This window comes from Varroa destructor, unplaced genomic scaffold (genome assembly GCF_002443255.2).
Source record: "Varroa destructor unplaced genomic scaffold, Vdes_3.0 BEIS01000005.1, whole genome shotgun sequence".
Classification (NCBI taxonomy): Eukaryota; Metazoa; Arthropoda; class Arachnida; order Mesostigmata; family Varroidae; genus Varroa; species Varroa destructor.
This window is the reverse complement of record NW_019211458.1, coordinates 3,973,165-3,993,469: the sequence shown is the minus strand read 5'-3', so window position 1 is coordinate 3,993,469 and position 20,305 is coordinate 3,973,165. Positions and strand designations below refer to the sequence as shown.

Here is a 20,305-nt window from a genome sequence, read left to right as displayed (position 1 = left end):
AAAAAACAGCTTAAAAAGTTCAATTTTACGTGTGTATAAAAACCATTCGCACTTGATTATGTATTAATAACGTTTTGTAAAATTTAATTTGACGAATCGTCACAATCTTCGCAGTTATTGGGGTACTTTTCTGTCTATTGAATCGTATTTTACATAAAAAAAGGAAGCTTAGAAAACTGGCGAATAGTCCCTTACATAAAATATCCTTTTTCGCTAGCAATACGACGATTTCGACATTTAAGGTTTGAAAATCCGAATATTTTTAAAGTACTAAACTATTTCTCACTAAAGTATTAAACCTACTTCATATATAATAAGTCTGAAATTTTGCGCTAAAGATCTGACGAAATAGAAGCGAGAACACCAAGAGCGTACTAATGATATATATCGTAAAAGCCTTCTATAGGCAAAAATTTTTTTAATAATAATCATATATATATTTCGTTCCTTGCAGTTATGCTAGAAGCAGGAGCTAAGGATGTTTATATGCAAGACTTCATGAAGGCGGTGAAGGTCGGAATGAAGGAAGTAACCCAAATTGTTTTGCCATTGAAGAAGTTTGTTGAACGACATGGTAAACCCAAACGGGTCATTGAAGAACAGTGTCTGCCATCAGAGGAAATGATCGAGACGGCAAGAAGTGAAGTGCTCGAAAGAGTCACTGATATTATGATGGATTGGAACCACGATAAGGTTTCCAGAGACAAAGCCATCTCTGTGGTTCGGGATGAGGCTCTGCAGAAATTAACGGTAAGGGGATAAGTGGCGAATCGTATAAAGAATCAGGGTCGGATAGCTATGGATTGCATACTAGTCAGTTTCAAGACATTTCTTTATTTTTTTTTCTGAATGGCTATTTCAAAAGTATCGTGGATCTAAAAAGCGAAAAGCAAAATATCGAGAAACAAATCAATTTAGAATGCGGTTAACTTTGCTTAATTCGGTACACATTTTTCACATTTCAGAATTTTACATTTTCTTAACTTTGTCTGAATTCCTTCTTTTATTATTTCGAAATACACATCAATGTTAAAGTATGGATTCTCACTAGAAAATAAAGAAGGAAAACTGGGTTAAATTTTGGTTAACTTTCCATAGGATTGCATAATTTCCTGGATACCCTGTAGATTTTCCTTTGGTACTTTGATACTTTGATTTGATTTTATGAAGTAACAATACGAAAATAAAATACAAATGCTTTTTTATTAAAAACAAGAGGAATTAATTGCTAAATTACGTTGATAATTCAGAATCAAGCCCAAAGTTGTCGGTTACCTCAACGTATGCAGGTGACAATTCAACGGGTAGGAAATTCGACTGTTTTGTAGCCTTTTGGCCAAATTTAAAAAAATGTTCAAAATGCTTTTACCTAATTCTAATAACCGTTTTTATTCTCCAGTGTATCTGATGATTTTTAAAGCGTGAGATAATTTCTGCAAGGAAATATATCTTGGAGGAGACAGGTCTAGGATAAAAATATCAAAAAAGCGGAGCGTGCTACTAGGGGCTCCTAACGGAGAGAATGCAGAACAGTTGAAAGTCTCTCTACCAAAGCACGTTCTATTTGTTAGTGACCGTAAATCTAGTTTAACATACGGCTAGCAAAAACTACCCTCTCTAACCTTTAACTAAGTAACTTGCGGTTTCCCATATTAAACATGTCCGAAAGCTTAAAATAACTACTATTCAAGTGATTTTTTTCTATAGAAACATGGATTATTTTCGGCACATATTTGCAACTAGTGTACTAGTAGATCTTAAAAGTATAAATGTATAAAGACTTAGCTGTCACTCATCAGAACACCTCTCGTGAAAGGGAAACTAATCTTTTTTCTAAGCTAATAGAAACCATCGATTTCTACACCACAAAATGATAATCTTCTATTGTTCATTTTAATTTGGATAGCGATGTAACTAATCACAGTTTAAAGAACTTCTTAAGATTTTTAAGATGATTCTAAACGATTTCAATAATGTACAGGCAATTCAACAATTCAAGTTTAAAATATGGGTGTTACTCTCTCTGAAGCACAATTCCGTAGATAGGAGTTTCAGAACGCAAAACGTTTGTTTATTTTATTCAAAATAAAAATTTGTATTCGAATTAATTAGGTATAGTTTCCAAACGATGATGCTTTTTGTGGTATAGTAACACACGAACCGAGTAATTGTATTCCATCCATATACATTAAGGAAAATGGACAATCAATTCAAAGACACAATGTTTTTTACCAAAATCAAGAAGATGTTTCGTTTGTAAGTGTTCAAGTTTTCTCGATTTGTCGTTAGCAATATTATTTTTTTCTAAGGGATAAGAGTTATCAGAATTGCTCTGCTTATTTATATAAATAGAATATCCAACGATTTAGAAATATCCATCTCTATTTTGCAATAGGGCACTACTACTAGAATCCTCCCTTTTCGCTGAAAGATAACAGATCTTGGCACGTCTGGGAGTTAGATATGAGATGAGTAGATTGATAGGATTCTCGACCTTTCTGTGGGGCTTAACGAACTACTTATAGACTATTTTTTTCTCACAGAAGAGAGACTATGCGATGAGCACACAAACAAAAGCTCTAAATGAATCCTTTCTTGACTGTGTAATACTATGTGACATACTTGAAAAGTAACCTTACGTTATCGTATAAGAGTAATTCGTAAAAGACCACTAAATTGTTGTCAAGTCACCTTTTTTATTTTTAAATATTAATTTCTTTAGAAGTTTTTGAAATCGCTTTTGCTACTCCCGCCTAAAAGCAATGCTCAATTAATGAACTGGAAAATATTGACTATTACGTGAAATAATTAGTAACTTATTTACTAGTGTTCTTTTGCTAATCAGCTTTCCTTGGAAGAGACGTTTATTGCCCTATCATATTTTGTAGCCGTAGATGAATAAAAATTTAATATAGAGGGGAGGCATACAACAGCAGAACTACGCTTTCCTCAAATTGTTTTTTGAAACTAATTCGATATTTATTTAGTTACCACTTTTTCGAAATTATGCTTTCGACGGTCAACCTGTACTGTAATAATTTGCCCACATGATAAAATAATCGGGCGTCTTCAAACTGAGTACAGGGGAACCCGCTTTGACCGTCAGTTTTCTGCATCCGGGTAGCCCTCACGCGATACGAATAACGCTTACTGTTCGTTATAACTGTTATAATCTTTTAGAATGAAGGAGAATAACAGAACGAATATTTAGAGCACTTTTTTTCTTTACCTGCAGAGCATATTTATTTCCAAAATGCGAAGTTGTACTCGGGACGAGCATTTTATCTACTGAACTACTGAAAGTCTGAGACAGCGGGTTTCTAAGATTCAAATCGACCTTTCAACGTAGACGGATTAGACTGATTTTTTATGGTCGGAGGCTTCCAACCTTGGAACGAGCAGTGCAGAAGATGGAGCCAATTAGACAAATATATTTGCCTCTACAGGGAAACTTTCTATTAAGCATAATAGAAATCTACTGTATTGATCTAAATAGCTTCGCTGACAAACGTAGAAGGTTTGTTATTGATAGCAAGCTGTACCACACGGCAATGCCTTTCAGACACCTGACCCGAAGAGTGAAATCTGTGCTCCATTTGTGTTGTATGACCATTGGTTTTCAATGTCTACTGTTAACCAAGCTGTTAGGCCCAACGTTGAGCAACATAAAAAATTTATCATTGAAAACAACCATATCTATATGTTATATGACTATAATTTTCTGTCCGTGGGCCCGAATTGTGTGCAGTGAGACTTGTGTTGTGCCCGATTTGTGAAACCTTAATAGTTGTTATGAATTTATGCCAACACGAAACGAAGCACAAGAAAATCAACTTACAACGAGAACACATCGAGTGTTTTGCACCAAGAATACTAAAGTCCACTTCCCTCAGACACATTAGTAGTTATAGGTCCTTTTTTAGGTAGGTTACAGTATGTGCTTCAGAATTACTACAAATCTGTGCTTACTTTAATATTCTGTTTATTTAGGTAAAAGACTCACATTGTGATTCACTCAATAGCAGCACAGGCGCGAGATAGGGCCCACGGATCTTTTTTCTGTGTCTATTTTTTGGTGTGTTTTTCCGACGTAAGGCAATCCCGTAGAATGGTCGAATCGGACTGATTTTTTTCAGAATCGAAGAGTTTCATCCCATGAAAATCTGCAAGTAGGATAAAACGGCTTGGGCAGATAGCTTTTTTTGTAAGGAAGTTTCTCTTTTCCATGAAGCTAATTTGGACAAACTGGCAATTTTCTGCGAACTTCTCGGTAACCATCTTGAAAAATGATTTGTTTCCTCAAGTTTTACCAAGTGGGTGCGACATCGGACTACAAAAGAACCGATTTTTTACTGTTATGCAACTTCCTAAATGGTTCATAATCGATGAAATATGAATTATTTCAGTTATGTCAGTCTAAATATGCTGCTACTCTTCTTCGGGTACTGACAGGTTTTCCCCATGGAGAGACAAAATGCTGTTTTAATTATTGTGCGAAATCATTGATGAAATCTCTTATACACGTCTGTGACAAAGTTTTAGGGACTAAAGAAGGCTATATTTTAATGAAATGTTTATCGAAATATTTTTCTGAAAAAATAGCAGCCTTGAAGATCTACGTAAGGGAATTCCTTGTCAAGAGGCTTAAACTATCTAAATGCTATACATGTTCCTGTGCCTAAACTTCATTTCATTCAAAAGAAGACACCACTTGAAAGGTGGAAATTTAACCTAATGTTTTGTATGAAAAAGGAATTTCGTGACGTGAATTGATAAATCTCGACAAAAATAAAAGATAAAACCATCATGAAATATTTTCATCTAGTTTAATATGTGCAGTTACTTAGTTATAAAAGTAAATAACTGCACATATTTTTTTTACATGTATGTATATATTATGTTATAAAAAAAAATTTGTGATGTTCCAGAAACAGAATCAATAGGTCAGTCGTATTTATCAATCGCAACGTCTACTAAAAGTCGGCTACTTAATTCATGTACGCCCTTCAGACGTCGGCCGATGATTAACCCCATCCATGTTTGCCCCAGAAACAATCAGCCAGCGCTAGAAAAGTCCCATGATTAAATATAGATATCATAAAATAAGCAAGACAAATCTTTAGTCGGCTGAGCCCCCTGACGAATAAGCTGATGAAGTAACTGCGAGAGAGTGACGGACTAAATTAAACAGGGTAAACTGAACGATCTGAATAACTGTATCAACATCCATTCGTTTCCGCATCGTTAGTCTAAGTTTCCAGAAGCGCAGAGCAATCTTTTGGTGGACGCTATCAATGGAATCGTAAAAGACGCGTTTCGTCGTCTCGTCTTGGAAAAGGAAGAGCGTATGGACGGGCGAAGGCTTACCGATATTCGTCCAATTTTCTGTGACGTGAACCTTCTACAACCATTACACGGGTCGGCCTTATTTCAGAGAGGCCAAACTCAGGTTATGTGCACTGTAACGTTCGATTCACCTGATAGTGCATTACGGATGAGGGATCCTGTCTCACAGCTCCTTGAGTGCGTATTTAGATAATATATAATATATAAAAAGCGTTTCAAGAGCTCGAAAATGATCTTGTTCATGACAGTCGTTCATCAATCAAATAGACTTGCAGGCAGTGCTTAACATAACATATCTTTATATTTAGGTCATTGCATCTTAATTGAGACTTTTCCTTGCGCTTCATTTCTAATACTGTATGTAATAAAAAAGATTCATTTCAATGATTTTTTTGCATGTGATAAATGTGCCACTTTTGACGGTCATGATTATTTAATATAATTACCGCCTACCGCAATGAAAGCTTTTGCTTGGGAGCTACGTCACTCACTAGTCATTTTCAAAATATTTCTTCCTTAAACCGCAATTTACTTTTGAGTTAAGCGACATTGGTGTAAATTCGTTGTGGTGTCGCTAGAATATGCTATATAGAAAAAATTATTGGGCAGGATTGAACTGTGAACTGATAGCAAGATAAATACTTCCAAAAAACGAAAATATAAAACGACCAAAAATTTGAAAAGGTGTGAAAAAACGCAGAGATACTAGCAGTCGGATATTATCTGAATAACCTAATTAATAACTGATATTGTCCTTCCCAGAGTGGCCATTAATTTCGGTATAAAACGTATAGGTGTATCAAAAAGGGCGTTTCGAGCGGTTCAAATTTAAAAAATGTAAAAAAAATGAAATTGCCTTATGGGAATCACATGGAATTAGCTCTTATGGATTTTGCAGAAGCCGCATGAAAATTAGCAGGAGTATATTGTATCTTTCAAGTTCTTAAGCTGACGCTCTTCTGAGCACAGAGGGATTGTAATAGTTATTTTTCGCTCAAATTTTGAAAACAGGCGCTGTTTTTCACCATGACGAATTTGTTTTTTGACCTAGAAAGAACTGGTTTTTTTTTCTGGTACTAGAAATAGCGGATTAACGTATATTCGCTACAGCTAAGCCCGTCGAAGTTTTTGTCAATTCAAATTTCGTACCCTTTGCATGTACATATCTAGCATCCACTCCTTACCCATATTATTTTTACCACGCCACGTTTAATTTTTTACATTTTGAAATCCTTAGCGCTTTTTTAACTAAATTAAATGGCACAACCCACAATCGTTTTTGTTAGATTTGTTGAAAAACTTTCTATTGCGTTATACATTTCTAAGCTTTCCAGATAGATTTTCCATAGTGCATTTCAAATCCTTAGTTAGCCAAACCAAGGAGACGTTTATATATATGTTGAAAAATGAAAGAGATACTTTTTGGGCAAGCGCCAAAACATTTGTTGCACATTTTTTTTTAACTGACTGGCATAATACCAAATTGCATTTTTTCTGTCATGTTTAGCTGACCTAAAAACTTACAAACGAACTCTTAAGTTACCGGTGTATGTCCGACTCATTACACAAAATATGTAATTTGGCTTTATTTATTTTTGCCTGTTTTTGGATCGGATGGTTCCTTAATACTGTGAGGCTTTTTAGAGGACTCCTGTAGTTAGTTGCTATCAATCGTGCCTCCAGGAATACCACCTGTCTCAAGAACAGCTATTACTTTATTAAAGTGAACTTTAGTTCCGTATTTCTAGGGCTTTTGAAGGCGCAGGATAAATGTTGATGATGACCTGTTCGATTTTCGAAAGGGGCAGTATGTTCTGCAGGTGGAGAGCACTTGATCTGTTATTTTTTCTGATAAAGTTTTGTATTCAAACATATTTATGTTGTCATAAAATGTTACAAAAGGCATGGTGATTGCAGAAAAGATTTGTTCTTTGCGTCAATGGCTGCTGTTGAAACTCTGCGAGAAGAATGACTGTAGAGGACACATTACAACCTGCTGCTTGTGGTGATGCTGTGAGCTTTCAGCCGTCTGCCCTATTCTTCTCTAAATCCTGCTTTGTTGTTGACATCTAATATGATTTAAGTCGATCCTAAATAGTAATATGGAGTCGAAAAGAAATCTAGAAAAATTTCACTTAGAATCCGCTTTTTACTGCAGTAATTTGCATATTTTCTGCTACTTTGGCGGTCGTAAAATGAGAATTAAAACTGATCAATCATACAAATCCACAGGTTAAGAGTCTACACTAGACTGACCCAAGGGCCTTACCACCCTCAATGATCCACTTTTTGGTGGTTATATCTCTGGAAGATACTACGTGAATCTAAATTATTACACGGAGTTTAGTCATATTTTCATTTAATTCACCTGGGTTCTTTATATACGCTATCCTTGCAGATTATAGTTTGCCCCAAGGTATTCACCACGACAGTGTGGGATTTCTTTTAATATGCGTTTTCTAATTGCATTACCTGCCATATTCACATCTTTACTCGTTACTGATTGCGCATCAATACTAGCTTTATTTCTACTTAGACTACAGAGGACTACCTTTCTTTCAACGCAGATCCCGGGAAGATTTTGCCGTCTGCCTGTATCTGATCCGCTTCTGCTCTTGAATGTATTCTTAATCTTCGCCACATATGCAGACATAGCTGTCCAGTTCTCTTTGCCTTGAATAGTTCACTCTGGCCCTGATTCAAAATGGTCGCTCTAGATTTAACTTCTGTTTTTTTGTTTATCGAGTAATGTACAGTGTTCTAGTATGTAACTCATATGGGAGCACACACTGCATTGCGCATGCGTGTGACGCATGAGTCATTTGACGTCTCCACTATTCTATGAAGATACGCTTTGAAACACCAATGGACCTTAATCTGCTAATAGGTCACTTCTCTCACCTCTCCGGAGTGCTTCGAATATTACTCCTTGATTTCCATCATCAACTTCTTAGCTTTGCGATTTCTTGTGTGTTTAGCCACTACTGTTGCAACTTTTTGAGGTGTTTCTTATTACTCTTAGCTCATGTAGGCATTGGATCCCTATACATACATTGCTTTTACTTTACCTTATACATATATACACAAGAAGAAGCATTTGAAGTTGAATGAATATTGCCTATTATTCAATTTCTCTGCGCTGGACAAACCCCCTTTAACATTAAAAACTTACTTTTCTGCCCGAAATCGACGGCGAGTTTTTCTGTGGCTTATAAAAAACCCGAAACAAGATTTTCGTGAACGAAACCAGAAGACTTTCAATATAATTTAATTTGAAGGTCTATAAGAATTATAGAAACGGCTTAAAGTTCTATTTTTAATACACATAAATTCTAGAAACAGAAATTAACGATTGTTTTAAAGAGGAAAATATCAATTGCCAAATGGGTTACCCAGATAAATTCCAACAATTAGTCTTTTTGAGACTTTTTGCGCTCTTTTGCACTTTTTGAACTTTTGCCGTTTTGGGCCTTTGCGTTCGTAAAACTATTGCCTGCTGTCAACCCAAAGTTCAAGCGACGCCTTCAGTAGTTTAGTTCAAGAGAGCTTACACCTACCAGTGTCGCTTGGTACACCATCATTAGTAAAATTTTATTCGCGTATTAAAAATTAATCGTCTAGGTGAGAAAGTAAAGTTTTGTTGCGGTAAATAATATCTACATAAATAAGTGTCATAGCGAGAAATGACACTCCAAGCGCATGCAAAAGAAAAAGTTAAAATATTGACTGTTTAGTTTTTTTTTTGTTCAGAAGGTAAAAATTCAGATTTAAATGCCCCGTTTTGTGTAAAAATTTAAACGTCACCCTATTTCGTCGTTTCTTATGGTCATTTTAAATTTCTGTATCATATAAAGAAAACGCTTAATGCAATTGAGGAAGTGTATTGCTCATTAGCTTCGAAATTTATATAAACGGAAAATTGAGCTGTGTGAGAGCAATAACAGTAATAAGTTTTGCAATACAGGTTAAGTACATAGTATATACGGTTTGCATTATTGGCATTTACGTTCATTTCTATAATTTATTTGGTACTATTGCAGTGGCTATAAGGAGAAAAATTTTATGCTTCACTACGAGTTCCCTTCATACGCAACAAATGAGATTAAACACAGTTCGCAGGCCGGCCGGCGTGAACTTGGACATGGAAATCTTGCTGAACGTGCGCTCGTACCTGTAATTCCAAAAGACTTTCCCTTTACTATTCGACTCACCTCAGAGGTATATTAGCCCGCAGAACCCACTTTAAATGTTAGTAGCCACTAACGAATTTGCTTTATGATAAACTATTGATCAAGGATCAGGTAGCTAGATTTATGGGTAAGCATTTTTTATTTCCCACCAAAAAATACTTCTTCCATTTCATTATATTGTGTTGGTATTGCTGAAAGTGTTATGATATACAAAGAAAACGTGAAAAAATGAAGGTTTTTACAAACTGATGTTTGTCGTACAGTTCTATAAGCATTTGCAAGACTTCTACGATTACCTGCGCCGGCCGCCGTTTTACATTTAGTAACTTATTTCCGCAGTCCGGTTATTTTTTGTTTTCTCTATTCCATTTGGTGTTACTTGCAAAAATATTCCGCTGTAGCAGATAGATGCTTCTTTAATTAAAATAGCGAGTTCAGACCAATAAATATTTTTCGCCTGGAGTTAACCTTAGCAAAACTGTTTCTCTCGAAAAACCTTTTCTGATTTCACTGCTACGTCTCAATCATAGGTGTTCGAGTCGAACGGATCATCGAGTATGGCTTCAGTTTGCGGCGGTACACTTGCTCTACTTGATGCAGGGGTTAAGCTGAAAGCCCCTGTGGCCGGAGTTGCCATGGGTCTCGTGTCCGTACCGGACCCTGAAAATCCAAAACAACTCAAGGACTATAAGATACTTACAGATATTCTCGTATGTAATGTGTTGACGAGAGAATTTTGTGAAATTCAAAAAGACTATGTTTCTTTAGCGAAAACAATCGTACCACATTGATTTATTGTATAGTCCTGTCATTTTTGACAATTTTTCCTTTTAATCTTTCGCCTAAATGTTCAAATTGGCGGACTTGCTTTCGAAATTGTTTAATCAGATTTCAACGTTCTCTTCACTCGTAGAAATTTCGCAGTGTAGCTGGTTTAATAGGAAGCGGAAAAAATGGTAATCCTTTCGGAACTTAGCGATGTCGTGATGTAGGATGATTAGGTATTGCCACTCAGTAACGTCGTAGCTGCAGTCCACTTTAACGGCCAGTTACAAGATTTATTAATGGCCATCCCTCTCCAAAAAGTGCCTTTAAACTATCCTCATCAAAGTTGGACGGTCTAGTGAAACAAAATGCTTCTCTCAGAAACCATTTCTGAACTTCGCAAAGCATTCTCCAGCAACCCTTTTAACGATTACAGAATACGTACTCAGGGTATCTGATATTCCGTGTTTTGCAATAACTTATGACGATAAAAGGCTTTAATAAAAGAATAAATAGAAATAAATGGGCAAAGTGTGGGGCAGCTTCCTCATTAGGTTATTCTAGTTAAAAAGAACACTTTCATCATAAGGGAGAAAGGACGAAATCTATTGTGTGGTATCATCAAAAATATAACTCAACACTGAGGTTTTTGAATGTACTGAATGATCAGATTTTTATGAGACGAACAGGGGGTGAGTTAGTAGTGATCAGAAGTTGGTGATATGGGTGCTGACGTAGCAACTGGTAACAACGATAGGAAGTGATTGATTTCCAATAGAGAATGAAGGAATACCAGAGAGCAGCGAGGATCGGTTAGATAAGGATTTTGATCAATTGATTAAGAAGGTAAAAAACAGAAGCGAAGTTTATCAAGCTGGAAGGTATCGACAAGAGCATGAAATTAACCGTACGGGCTATGCGGAGCTGCAGAAGTGCCACAAAAGACAGTATTTATATGAACTTGGGGTTGCTTTTTGCTTATAGACCCGCCCCCACACAAACATACAGCAAAAGGCAAGAGAAATTGTCATATGATTTTATAATCTTTTTTTGATTCAGAGAGACGTCTCTGTTTACGGTTATGAACCCGAAAAGTGATCGCGTCCAAAAAACACTATGTGGTCTAAAACACTACATAGAAGCGGAACAGGTGCTGCGATGCTCGCCGTGTTCGCAGACACGACGCACACTTTTACCATGTACCGTATTTCTTAGGATAAACAGTAAAATGCGTGCACTCGTTAGGAGCTATGGTTTTGCAAACACGGCCAAATAGATCATAATGTTTGGAGACCGTCTTGAATATTTCATTGCGACCATTTGCTATTACATTTCCTCCTCATTGCCCGAACAAACTGCGACTTCTAGACGTGAGTTCGACTTCGTACAGCTCAATATAACTTCGCTGCTGCAAAAATCACAATCTATGACGTAACCGGATTGAGCGTACGAGGAATCATATACGAAAACAAGTATTCTTAAAGGGCTTCAGAAGACAGGCACGTTTTGGCAGAACAAAACCGCATTCTCAGAAATACCTTTCTTCCTTCAGTAGCACATGATAATTAGTTTAGGCCCTGGAATTATCACGGAGTATCATCCCAACAGGATACTACGGTGGTTTATTTTCTTAAAAATCTTTAAAAAATTAAAATACACGTAATGGCGTTGCTGATAGTTATTGACAATGATATACCATTTATAGGCAATGCGTACTAAGTGTGTATGTGTGTGTGTGCCGATGGCCTTTTGTGAAGCCTATATTGGATTTTGTTGACCATTGTTTTGATTTTAAATTTATTAATAATACGATCACCATCCGATATTTTTTGAAAGACGATGCAAGCTTCTGAGCAACCAATATAAAGTTACTGAACAGTACCTTTAGCTGCTTTTTTTTAGAAGCTGATGTCACAACCTAACAATTGTCAGAAATAGCAGTAGTAGAACTTACTATTGTAGAATATACAGTTTTCTTGTAGAATGTAAAAGGGATTCCAGAAGTCGCACTTTGATAAGGGTTTTCTTATTTCCAAACTGTGTTCATTAGAAATTATTCACTGAGAATTTGCTAGTTCGTCTGCAAATTGAGTTAAAAAATTTACGATATAAGAGTTTATATTTTCTTTCTCCATTTCATTTAGACGAAATTACGTTTCTTATCGATAGCAAATCAATAGCTAAGCCTCTGTAGGATGCCGGGACGTGTTTACCTATATGATCTAATAGTATTACCCAATGTGTGACAATCTGACTTTAACTACCGCTTTTCCCTTTTCTAACATTTTGACCAGGGTATTGAAGACTTCCTAGGGGAAATGGACTTCAAACTGGCCGGGACTGCGAAAGGGATAACCGCGCTACAAGCAGACATAAAAATTCCTGGAATGCCACTTAAAGTTGTTATGGAAACGATAGTACAAGGGTTTTTGGCAAAAACGCACATTCTCAAGGTGAGGGGAAGTCGTGTCCAAATTGAAAGGCACGGCATTACTTAGTAATACATGGGCAATATATAAATGCCGCATTCAACCGTAATCTTGCTATGTATGTGGTTACGTGGATAACTCCTGAAATATTCCAGTAGGTTTTCAAGATGTCGATCGGTTTGTTGTTGGCCAGCAAGAGTGAACGTTTCACAGGCAGTAGTGCCAATCTCGTGTCGCTGCATTTTAAATATTATTTTTACATAACGACTGTCACGCATGAAGCTATACTTGAACTACTGTAGCGGCGACTGTAAGGATTGCACGCCTCCTTGTCCATAAGAGATACAGGCCTCATGAGCCCGATGGAAAAACACATGGCACATAGTACTTCACACCAAGGCTGTTTCTCAGCAATGTGAGGCCTGTGAACCTCGCAAATTTCGAACGAAGTGGGTATGAAATAGAGTATGGAAAATCAGGTTAAGAGCTTTTTCAGAATAGCGTCCGTGAACGTGCCATACACTTTCTATAACCTTTAGGATGTAGTTTAGCGTATAATGCATTTAATTATGTATCGAGACACGATTATTACTTAATGATAATGGGTCCAGACAAACGAACGTCAAATGGCAGAGGTCGTATAGGAGTTTGCCACTGGGTTTTACATCTAGAGCGTGTTTTATGTTCAGTATATTTTCTGCCCTCTATTAATTTGTTTAGATCTTCTCGGGAAAACACGCGTTAATCGTTGCGCATTATAGGTGATGAGTGAGGCAATGGACAAGGCGCGCGATGACCCTAAAGACAACTGGCCAGTAGTCGAGAAGTTTGACGTTCCAGTTCATAAGAGAAGTGAATTCATTGGAATTGGCGGTCGTAATTTAAAACGGATCACAGCAGAGACTGGAGTCACACTCATCCCTCTCGACAACAGTTCGTTTGATGTGTTTGCACCTAATCAGGTAAAAAAAAAAGATTAAATAAACACTCTTTTTTTTAAATTTTGCCACTGTGTTAAATAAAACACAGACTGTTGTTGAGTCAATGCGCGGCGTTCTATGTATCAGCCAGATGAAAGTAACTTATTTGCTACTATGCTATGTGTACTTACAACATCAAGACTGAATGATTTTTCATTCAATACGTTGGCCAACAATAGCAGTAAATTTTTCCGTTATAGACATTATACGAGTGTATTTTTTGGGCTCATGTTAGTTCCAGATGCCACAAGCCTAGTTGGCAGTTCGTACAGTAAAATTGTTCAACAAACCCTTGCCTTTCTTCAAGTTATTCTATTAAAATTATTATTATTCAATATGCTACCAATTCTGTATATAGTACGCCTTCATTCGAAATTTACGGACGCAACCGGCGGCTAAATTATGGAAGTGGACTGATGTTAATATCATTGTTATTTACATTATACACTCTTTCTGAAATGTAAATAAAAAAATCACACAAGGAAACATGTTAATAAAACTTCAAGGCTAAGATATTGTTTTTACTAGTGAAGCTAATAATAGCATCTACACAATGTAAATAAATAGTGTCATATATAGTGTTTATTCGATTCACGATGTCGTAAATTATAGATACGTTTCACTTAACAAGTGGTAGTGTTTATTTGTTTATCTAGGAATTACAGGACGGAGTTGTATTTCAATTGACTTTTATCATGTTTCGCAGACCGCGCTGTCCGAAGCCAAGGAGTTGATGACGTCAATATTGATGTCTACAGGAAAGGAACCTACGCTAGATTTTGGTGGGGTTTATTCAGCGCGAATTGTTGAAATTCGAGAAAGTGGAGTAATGGTTCAACTTTATCCTTCGATGCATCCCACGCTACTTCCGAACTCGCAGCTTGACCAGCGTAAGGTAAGCCAAGCCAATTTTGTGATGTATAGATTTTTATTTGCAGACCATACCATTAGAGTGCAAGAAAATGCATTCAGAGTTGATGCACGTTTTCCTGCGGAATTGAATTGCGGCCTGTTGGCAGGCCAAAAGTCTTAAAAACGCACGGGTTCAAGAGACGATGAATATTCCCATCTGCCAAACATTTATATATATACATTAGCATCACTTTAAAATGAGGGTGCGTTATATAAGGCTTTATGGAATATTGGAAAGCTTTCGAGCCATTTCAGTCTAAAGCATACTGAAGATGATCCGCTTCTGCTTCCGAAAATTGGGAATAACATATGCTGCCCATTATGGACAAAAAAGGAACCTTGGTAGGAAAGAAAAAATCTTTTGTGCATGTGAAAGCTGGATAATACTTGATTGCACTTGGAACTGCGAATAAAAAAAGGATGTCTCATGTTTGCTTCTAATCTAATATAATAACCTTTTACTTAGTTGTTCTGGTTTCGAATGAACAGATTCGTGATATATTGCTGATTGTAGCTTCGTCTTTGCCCGTGTGGGACTGGCTATATAATATCCGAGATCATTTACCGTGAACTTATTTCTGTACAACTCCGTTTGACTCGGTCAATGCTATCGGGTGGGGTGCCTTCGCCCCAAGACCGTTGTCCTTTCACCTCTCGCATTCTTGCCGTTTTCCACTGTTATTACAGATGGCAAGTAAATCCGTTAGTTTATTCTGACTAGGCCCTTAGTGAAGATCAGGTTGACGGTCAAACCTTTTTTCGCAATTGTACATCAGGAGAAACTGCTGCTATGTAGGCAAATACCTGCACATTGTTTAACATCTTTGCATACTGCTGTTCAAGGCGCTCCATCCACGCTTGGACAGCTAGATAACTATGGAGGCTTGATTAATGGTTCGGCTTGATGCAGAAGCATCGAGCGGTGTTGCTGCCTTGTAAGCGTCTTTCACAAGCGCGAGCGGGCCGCCGTTCTAACTTGCCGTGAGCACCCATATTACCAGTGTCCAGCAAGTATGTGTCATTTGATGTGCTGCTACCGCGAAAGCAAGGGTGGCGTCCCAACGAAAGTCCTTATTTGACAAATATCTACCTCGCAGTTGGGCGGTATCAACACAGCCTAGGACTGGAACCCTGGATGGCATTAACGTGACAGTCGAAAATCGTTCTCGACGACACCGTGCCCCACTGCAAAAGGAGTCAACTTAACTATCTGACGTACGTTTGTTAGACCACTTTAAGATCAAGCTTTAGCCGTACATTGTATAACAATGCTGGTCGGCCTGCACAAATTTCACAAACGTTACCTTCCGGGTCTCAACGACATTGAGGAGTTCTAAAAACCTGAGCTTTGCCTCCGGGAAGCGATCCGCAGACTTGTATTTGAATTCCTTGTATGTATCGGTCTTTACCGTTTCACGGTCGTACTACACAGGCGCGACCCTTTTAAGTAGCACGCTGACTATCCGTACTACTTAATCGTCAGGCCACTTTACTTGGATTATCAGGCGCTCGATCTCTTCGATCCGCTTTTTCGGTTTGATACCGTCAAACTTGGGGCTGTCGGTTCTGTTCGTCCTACCCTAAATGGCTTGCACCAAGCCGCGTGTGATTTCGTCTATCTCACGCGTACCACCAAAGGACACCAAATTGTCAATTATGGTTTTATTATATTTTCACGAGTTTTTTTTTTTACATGTATTACCCGTCTTATTCGTGACGTTCACACTTATTCATATCCACCATAACTGCATTTTAAATTTATAACCTGAACCACCCATTTTCCTAATGTTCCTTCTTTAGCTATTTTTAGCAATAGCCGTGCGTCGAGCGGCGTTTAAGTATCGCTCAAACACATTACACACAATCAATTTCAACGAAACTAAATTTGAGCTAATAGCAAATAAAAAAAAAAGCTAGGGTTTACAACGGCCATGAAGTTCAAATGACGCAAAAAGCTGCAACAGAACTAAGCGTTGGAGCTTACCGAATCGAAGACGACCTAATCGATCATTAATATTATACTCTTTAACAATCGTTTATTACTATAAAAATAAATGTATCAAAGAGATAATATTGAGCTCTTTAAATATGAAAGTTATTGGGAATTTTCATTATCGTTTTGCTTGCCTTATGGAAAGCTTTTTCCAATTTTTCGTAAGGCGCATGAAGACAACATACACTATCGATTCCTGGGAAAAAAAGGAGGCTTTTAATTTTGGTGAGCGCTTCTTCTGGAAAAACCTAGCTTTATTCTAGTATAAAGAATGGCGGATGAGTGTATGTGACTTAGTGACCTTTCTCTTAGGCACACTTATTTTCACTCAAAATGTGCACCGGTATCTATGACTTTAAGTAATAATCTGTTTTTTCCGCAACTGTAAAAGTTTGAGGCTTCAGGAGTTTCGAAAAGAGACTTCGACATCGTGTTAAGATTTTAATGATTATTTTAATAAAAAGTTGTTGAATTTCAAAAAAAACATTAGTCTCTAGGGTCGATGTCTAGTGAATATAGTGGAGAGCTAATTAAAATGCTTTAGATGAGCTCCAATGGTTAATATTATGGAGAGTTTTTATGCTTCCTTGCACCATCAGTTTTTGCATTTTTAAGACTTCGGGCCTGCTTTTAGCCCAAAATTTTATTCCTCTGAAATTTTCAATATGGAGCGCACGATTACTTTTATGCAAGGTATTTGCAGGTTAAAGAAAGGGGATATACTAAAAATGATTAGATTATTTAAATCCCAAATGATCGCGGCAAATAATGGTCGTATTGAATAAACTTAACTATCAAGAACGACATTTCTAGCACATGGTAAACAAGTTATTGAAATATATATATATATAGCTAAACTAACATGTAATGCAAGCTTGCAAACATCACTCCATAATGGATTTTTACGAAATGAAGTGATACGAGTGCGCATATATACTGTCAGTATAACAAACAAAGAACCGGAATTATGGGAATCTATAAATGAAGTTATACAAAAGCATTTTTTGTGAAGCCTCACAATGTTTGGAAGTTAAATCGATACCCGGCATTTGGGCTGTCTCTTCTTCAAAGTGAATCCTTCCCCTCTGACTAAGATTATGAGCCCAAGAATCAATACTTATTCTTGTTCTTAGTTTCTTATTTGAAAATAACTGGGTCAACTTTGATTTCTAACATTCTCCAGGTAAATTAGATCTCCCAGGGTAACACTAGGTAACGGTACGCACCAAATATTTATTTTCCGGCATTGTTCGTCTCATTTGATAGCGTGCAGAAAATATTCTGAAATTAAACGCGTGTTTATTTTTTAGGTAAGCCATCCGTCGGTGTTGGGTTTGGAGGAAGGTCAGGAAATCCAGGTGAAGTATTACGGTCGTGATCCAGTGTCCGGAGCGATGCGACTTTCGCGAAAAGTTCTACAAGTGCCACCTTCTTCCATAATGAAGAATCTAATCCAGAAATTAGAGTGATATCGAAGAAGTACTTGGTCTTATTATATCATCACGACATTATACTTCCAATCTTGCATCAAGTTCTAAAGCTTGTGAATATTAATGTAAAAAATGTGGTGCCATTACTAAAGCATATAAAGTTAATTGTACAGTTAACGATTACTAGAATTTATACGCAATTGACTACATATATCGGGTGCATATATTTATTAATAGCGTTTATATATATATATATATATATATATATATATATATATATATATAATTCAATAAAAGGGCAAAAAAATAAAGCTTCAAAAACACTTTATTTTCTGTGTTAATTTTACAATCCTTTGTTTTACTTGTCGTTTGCTTTAAAGCTAATGGTAACAGCCATTACACGTACACAAAAGCTATAAGTGCCATTTTCACCATATATAAGTATCGCGGAAAAGTTTTCCCTGCAGGAGACCTGCACTATATATTCCATTACTTTTTCATAAAAATGATGGACCATAATTGCTTTGTTGTGTTTATGTTGCTGTAATCCCATGCGAGCATCCACAACAAACTATATAAACCAATAAGCTAACTATCAGAAAATTAAGGCAGGTTTGATATTGGAGGATTACAGTGCTTATTGCAGTATTGTCGCACGGCTTCTTGTAAGGCAAACATTCTATGCAATTGCACAGGTACGTTCACTATTCCAAATTATATTTTTAGCTCCTAAATATTTCCATGCGCTTACACAAGAAGACGTTGGGCTGTCATAGTAAAAGGGGGTCTTCCTTTTTATCAGTAGGAATCGAATTAGTCACAGAGTTTTGGAAGACAGCTGGCAGTTGCTCGAAGAAAATAACCAGGCATGTGTGCTGAAACAATTTCGAGAATGAAATTACTCTATTTAGAAATATAACATGTCTGCTCACTGACGCAGTAAAAGTGCCCAATAGAACGCTATCTGGAAATGAGATAATTTTTCTGGCAAACCCCAATACAATTAATACTTCTCGAGTTCCTGTTCGGTTGTTTAGTCTGGGCTTTTTTTTAGGATAATAAAGACCCCGCGTAGTACTGCAACGACGGTACTGATATGAGGCGATTTACATAAATGACAACACTTAACGGATTAGGTACCATACACTGCCCAAAAAGGCTTGTACATTGCGTTAATTTGTTTGCGTAGACAATGCAAATTAGAACATGGCATACTTAGGTATTTTACATGCTTAGCTCCTTTTGAGATCGGAAACAGTTGCAGGCATTGCCACTCAAACATCGCTCTCATCGTCATTTTTATCATCCTTATAAATAGATTTAATATCCTCTTCACGATATTACATCTCTGAGATCCTAGGAAAAGACAACTCTAAATATAATTTACACAAGTCCAATAATAATATATATATATATATATATATATATATATATATATATATATAGATATCTATTCGAACGCTAAATATTAGCACGAGGTAGATGAGCAGATGACAATCGGTGTGTGCCGAAACGTATCTCCTTGTTGAATGTTGAAGCTCATCTTTGGATGGTGCCAGTGTGTGTAGGTACGAAGGGTTGTTACATCTACATTTGGTATCCTGTAAATGTCTGCGTGCCTATGAGGTGCTTGACTGTCTAAACATCATCTCACTGGTGAAAAGCAGGCAAATCTCAACTTGCCATCTGTGATCTTATGGATGTACTTTCCACAAATGAGTGTATTCGGAAAGTCTTTGCGCACACCTGTGGGTGAGAAAATATTCAATTTGAATTTTTGTTGACCGTCTGTTTTCTTTTTGGCAGTCCAGCCAATAAGATGGTCGTCGAAACCAGAAAGCAACACTAAGCCGAAAATCATTTTTTATCCTTTTATCGTCACTACGATTTAGCGGTTAAGCAAATTATTATTATTATTAATTGAATCCTTACTCTGCTATATACAAATGTTACTCAGTCCCTATAGAAGGCCCTTCTGGTTGTCGTTTTTGCTTGGCCATTGTGTCAGTGCGGGAACTTCTCTTACCTGTGCTTTCCTAATGAAATGTATTCGACTGAATAAGCAGAAAACGTTTGATACAGCACAACTCAAGCAAGTTGATAACTTCAAATAAAACCGTAGCTTCCATGTTTGAGTCGCCCTTAATATCGGCAGGTAAACTTATCGTACATTTTACGAGACAACATCTGTTCCTCTTTATGGATAGTTGCATAAAGTTCTTTCGCATTCGCAAATAGTAACATAGATATACAAATACGT

General features: G+C 36.9%; 1 protein-coding gene across 2 annotated transcripts; it reads left to right on the top strand.

Annotated features, from left to right (window-relative positions):
- Positions 1-454: 454 nt before the first annotated feature.
- PNPase (polyribonucleotide nucleotidyltransferase 1) lies at positions 455-18,394 on the top strand (the record flags this gene model as incomplete). Of its 2 annotated transcripts, XM_022808691.2 has the most annotated exon segments (8): positions 455-750; positions 5,249-5,523; positions 9,387-9,564; positions 10,067-10,246; positions 12,596-12,754; positions 13,492-13,692; positions 14,417-14,605; positions 17,926-18,394. In XM_022808691.2, coding segments are annotated over 8 exon segments (1,637 nt in total), but the record flags the coding sequence as incomplete, so codon positions are not given.
- Between the last annotated feature and the right edge of the window lie 1,911 nt (positions 18,395-20,305).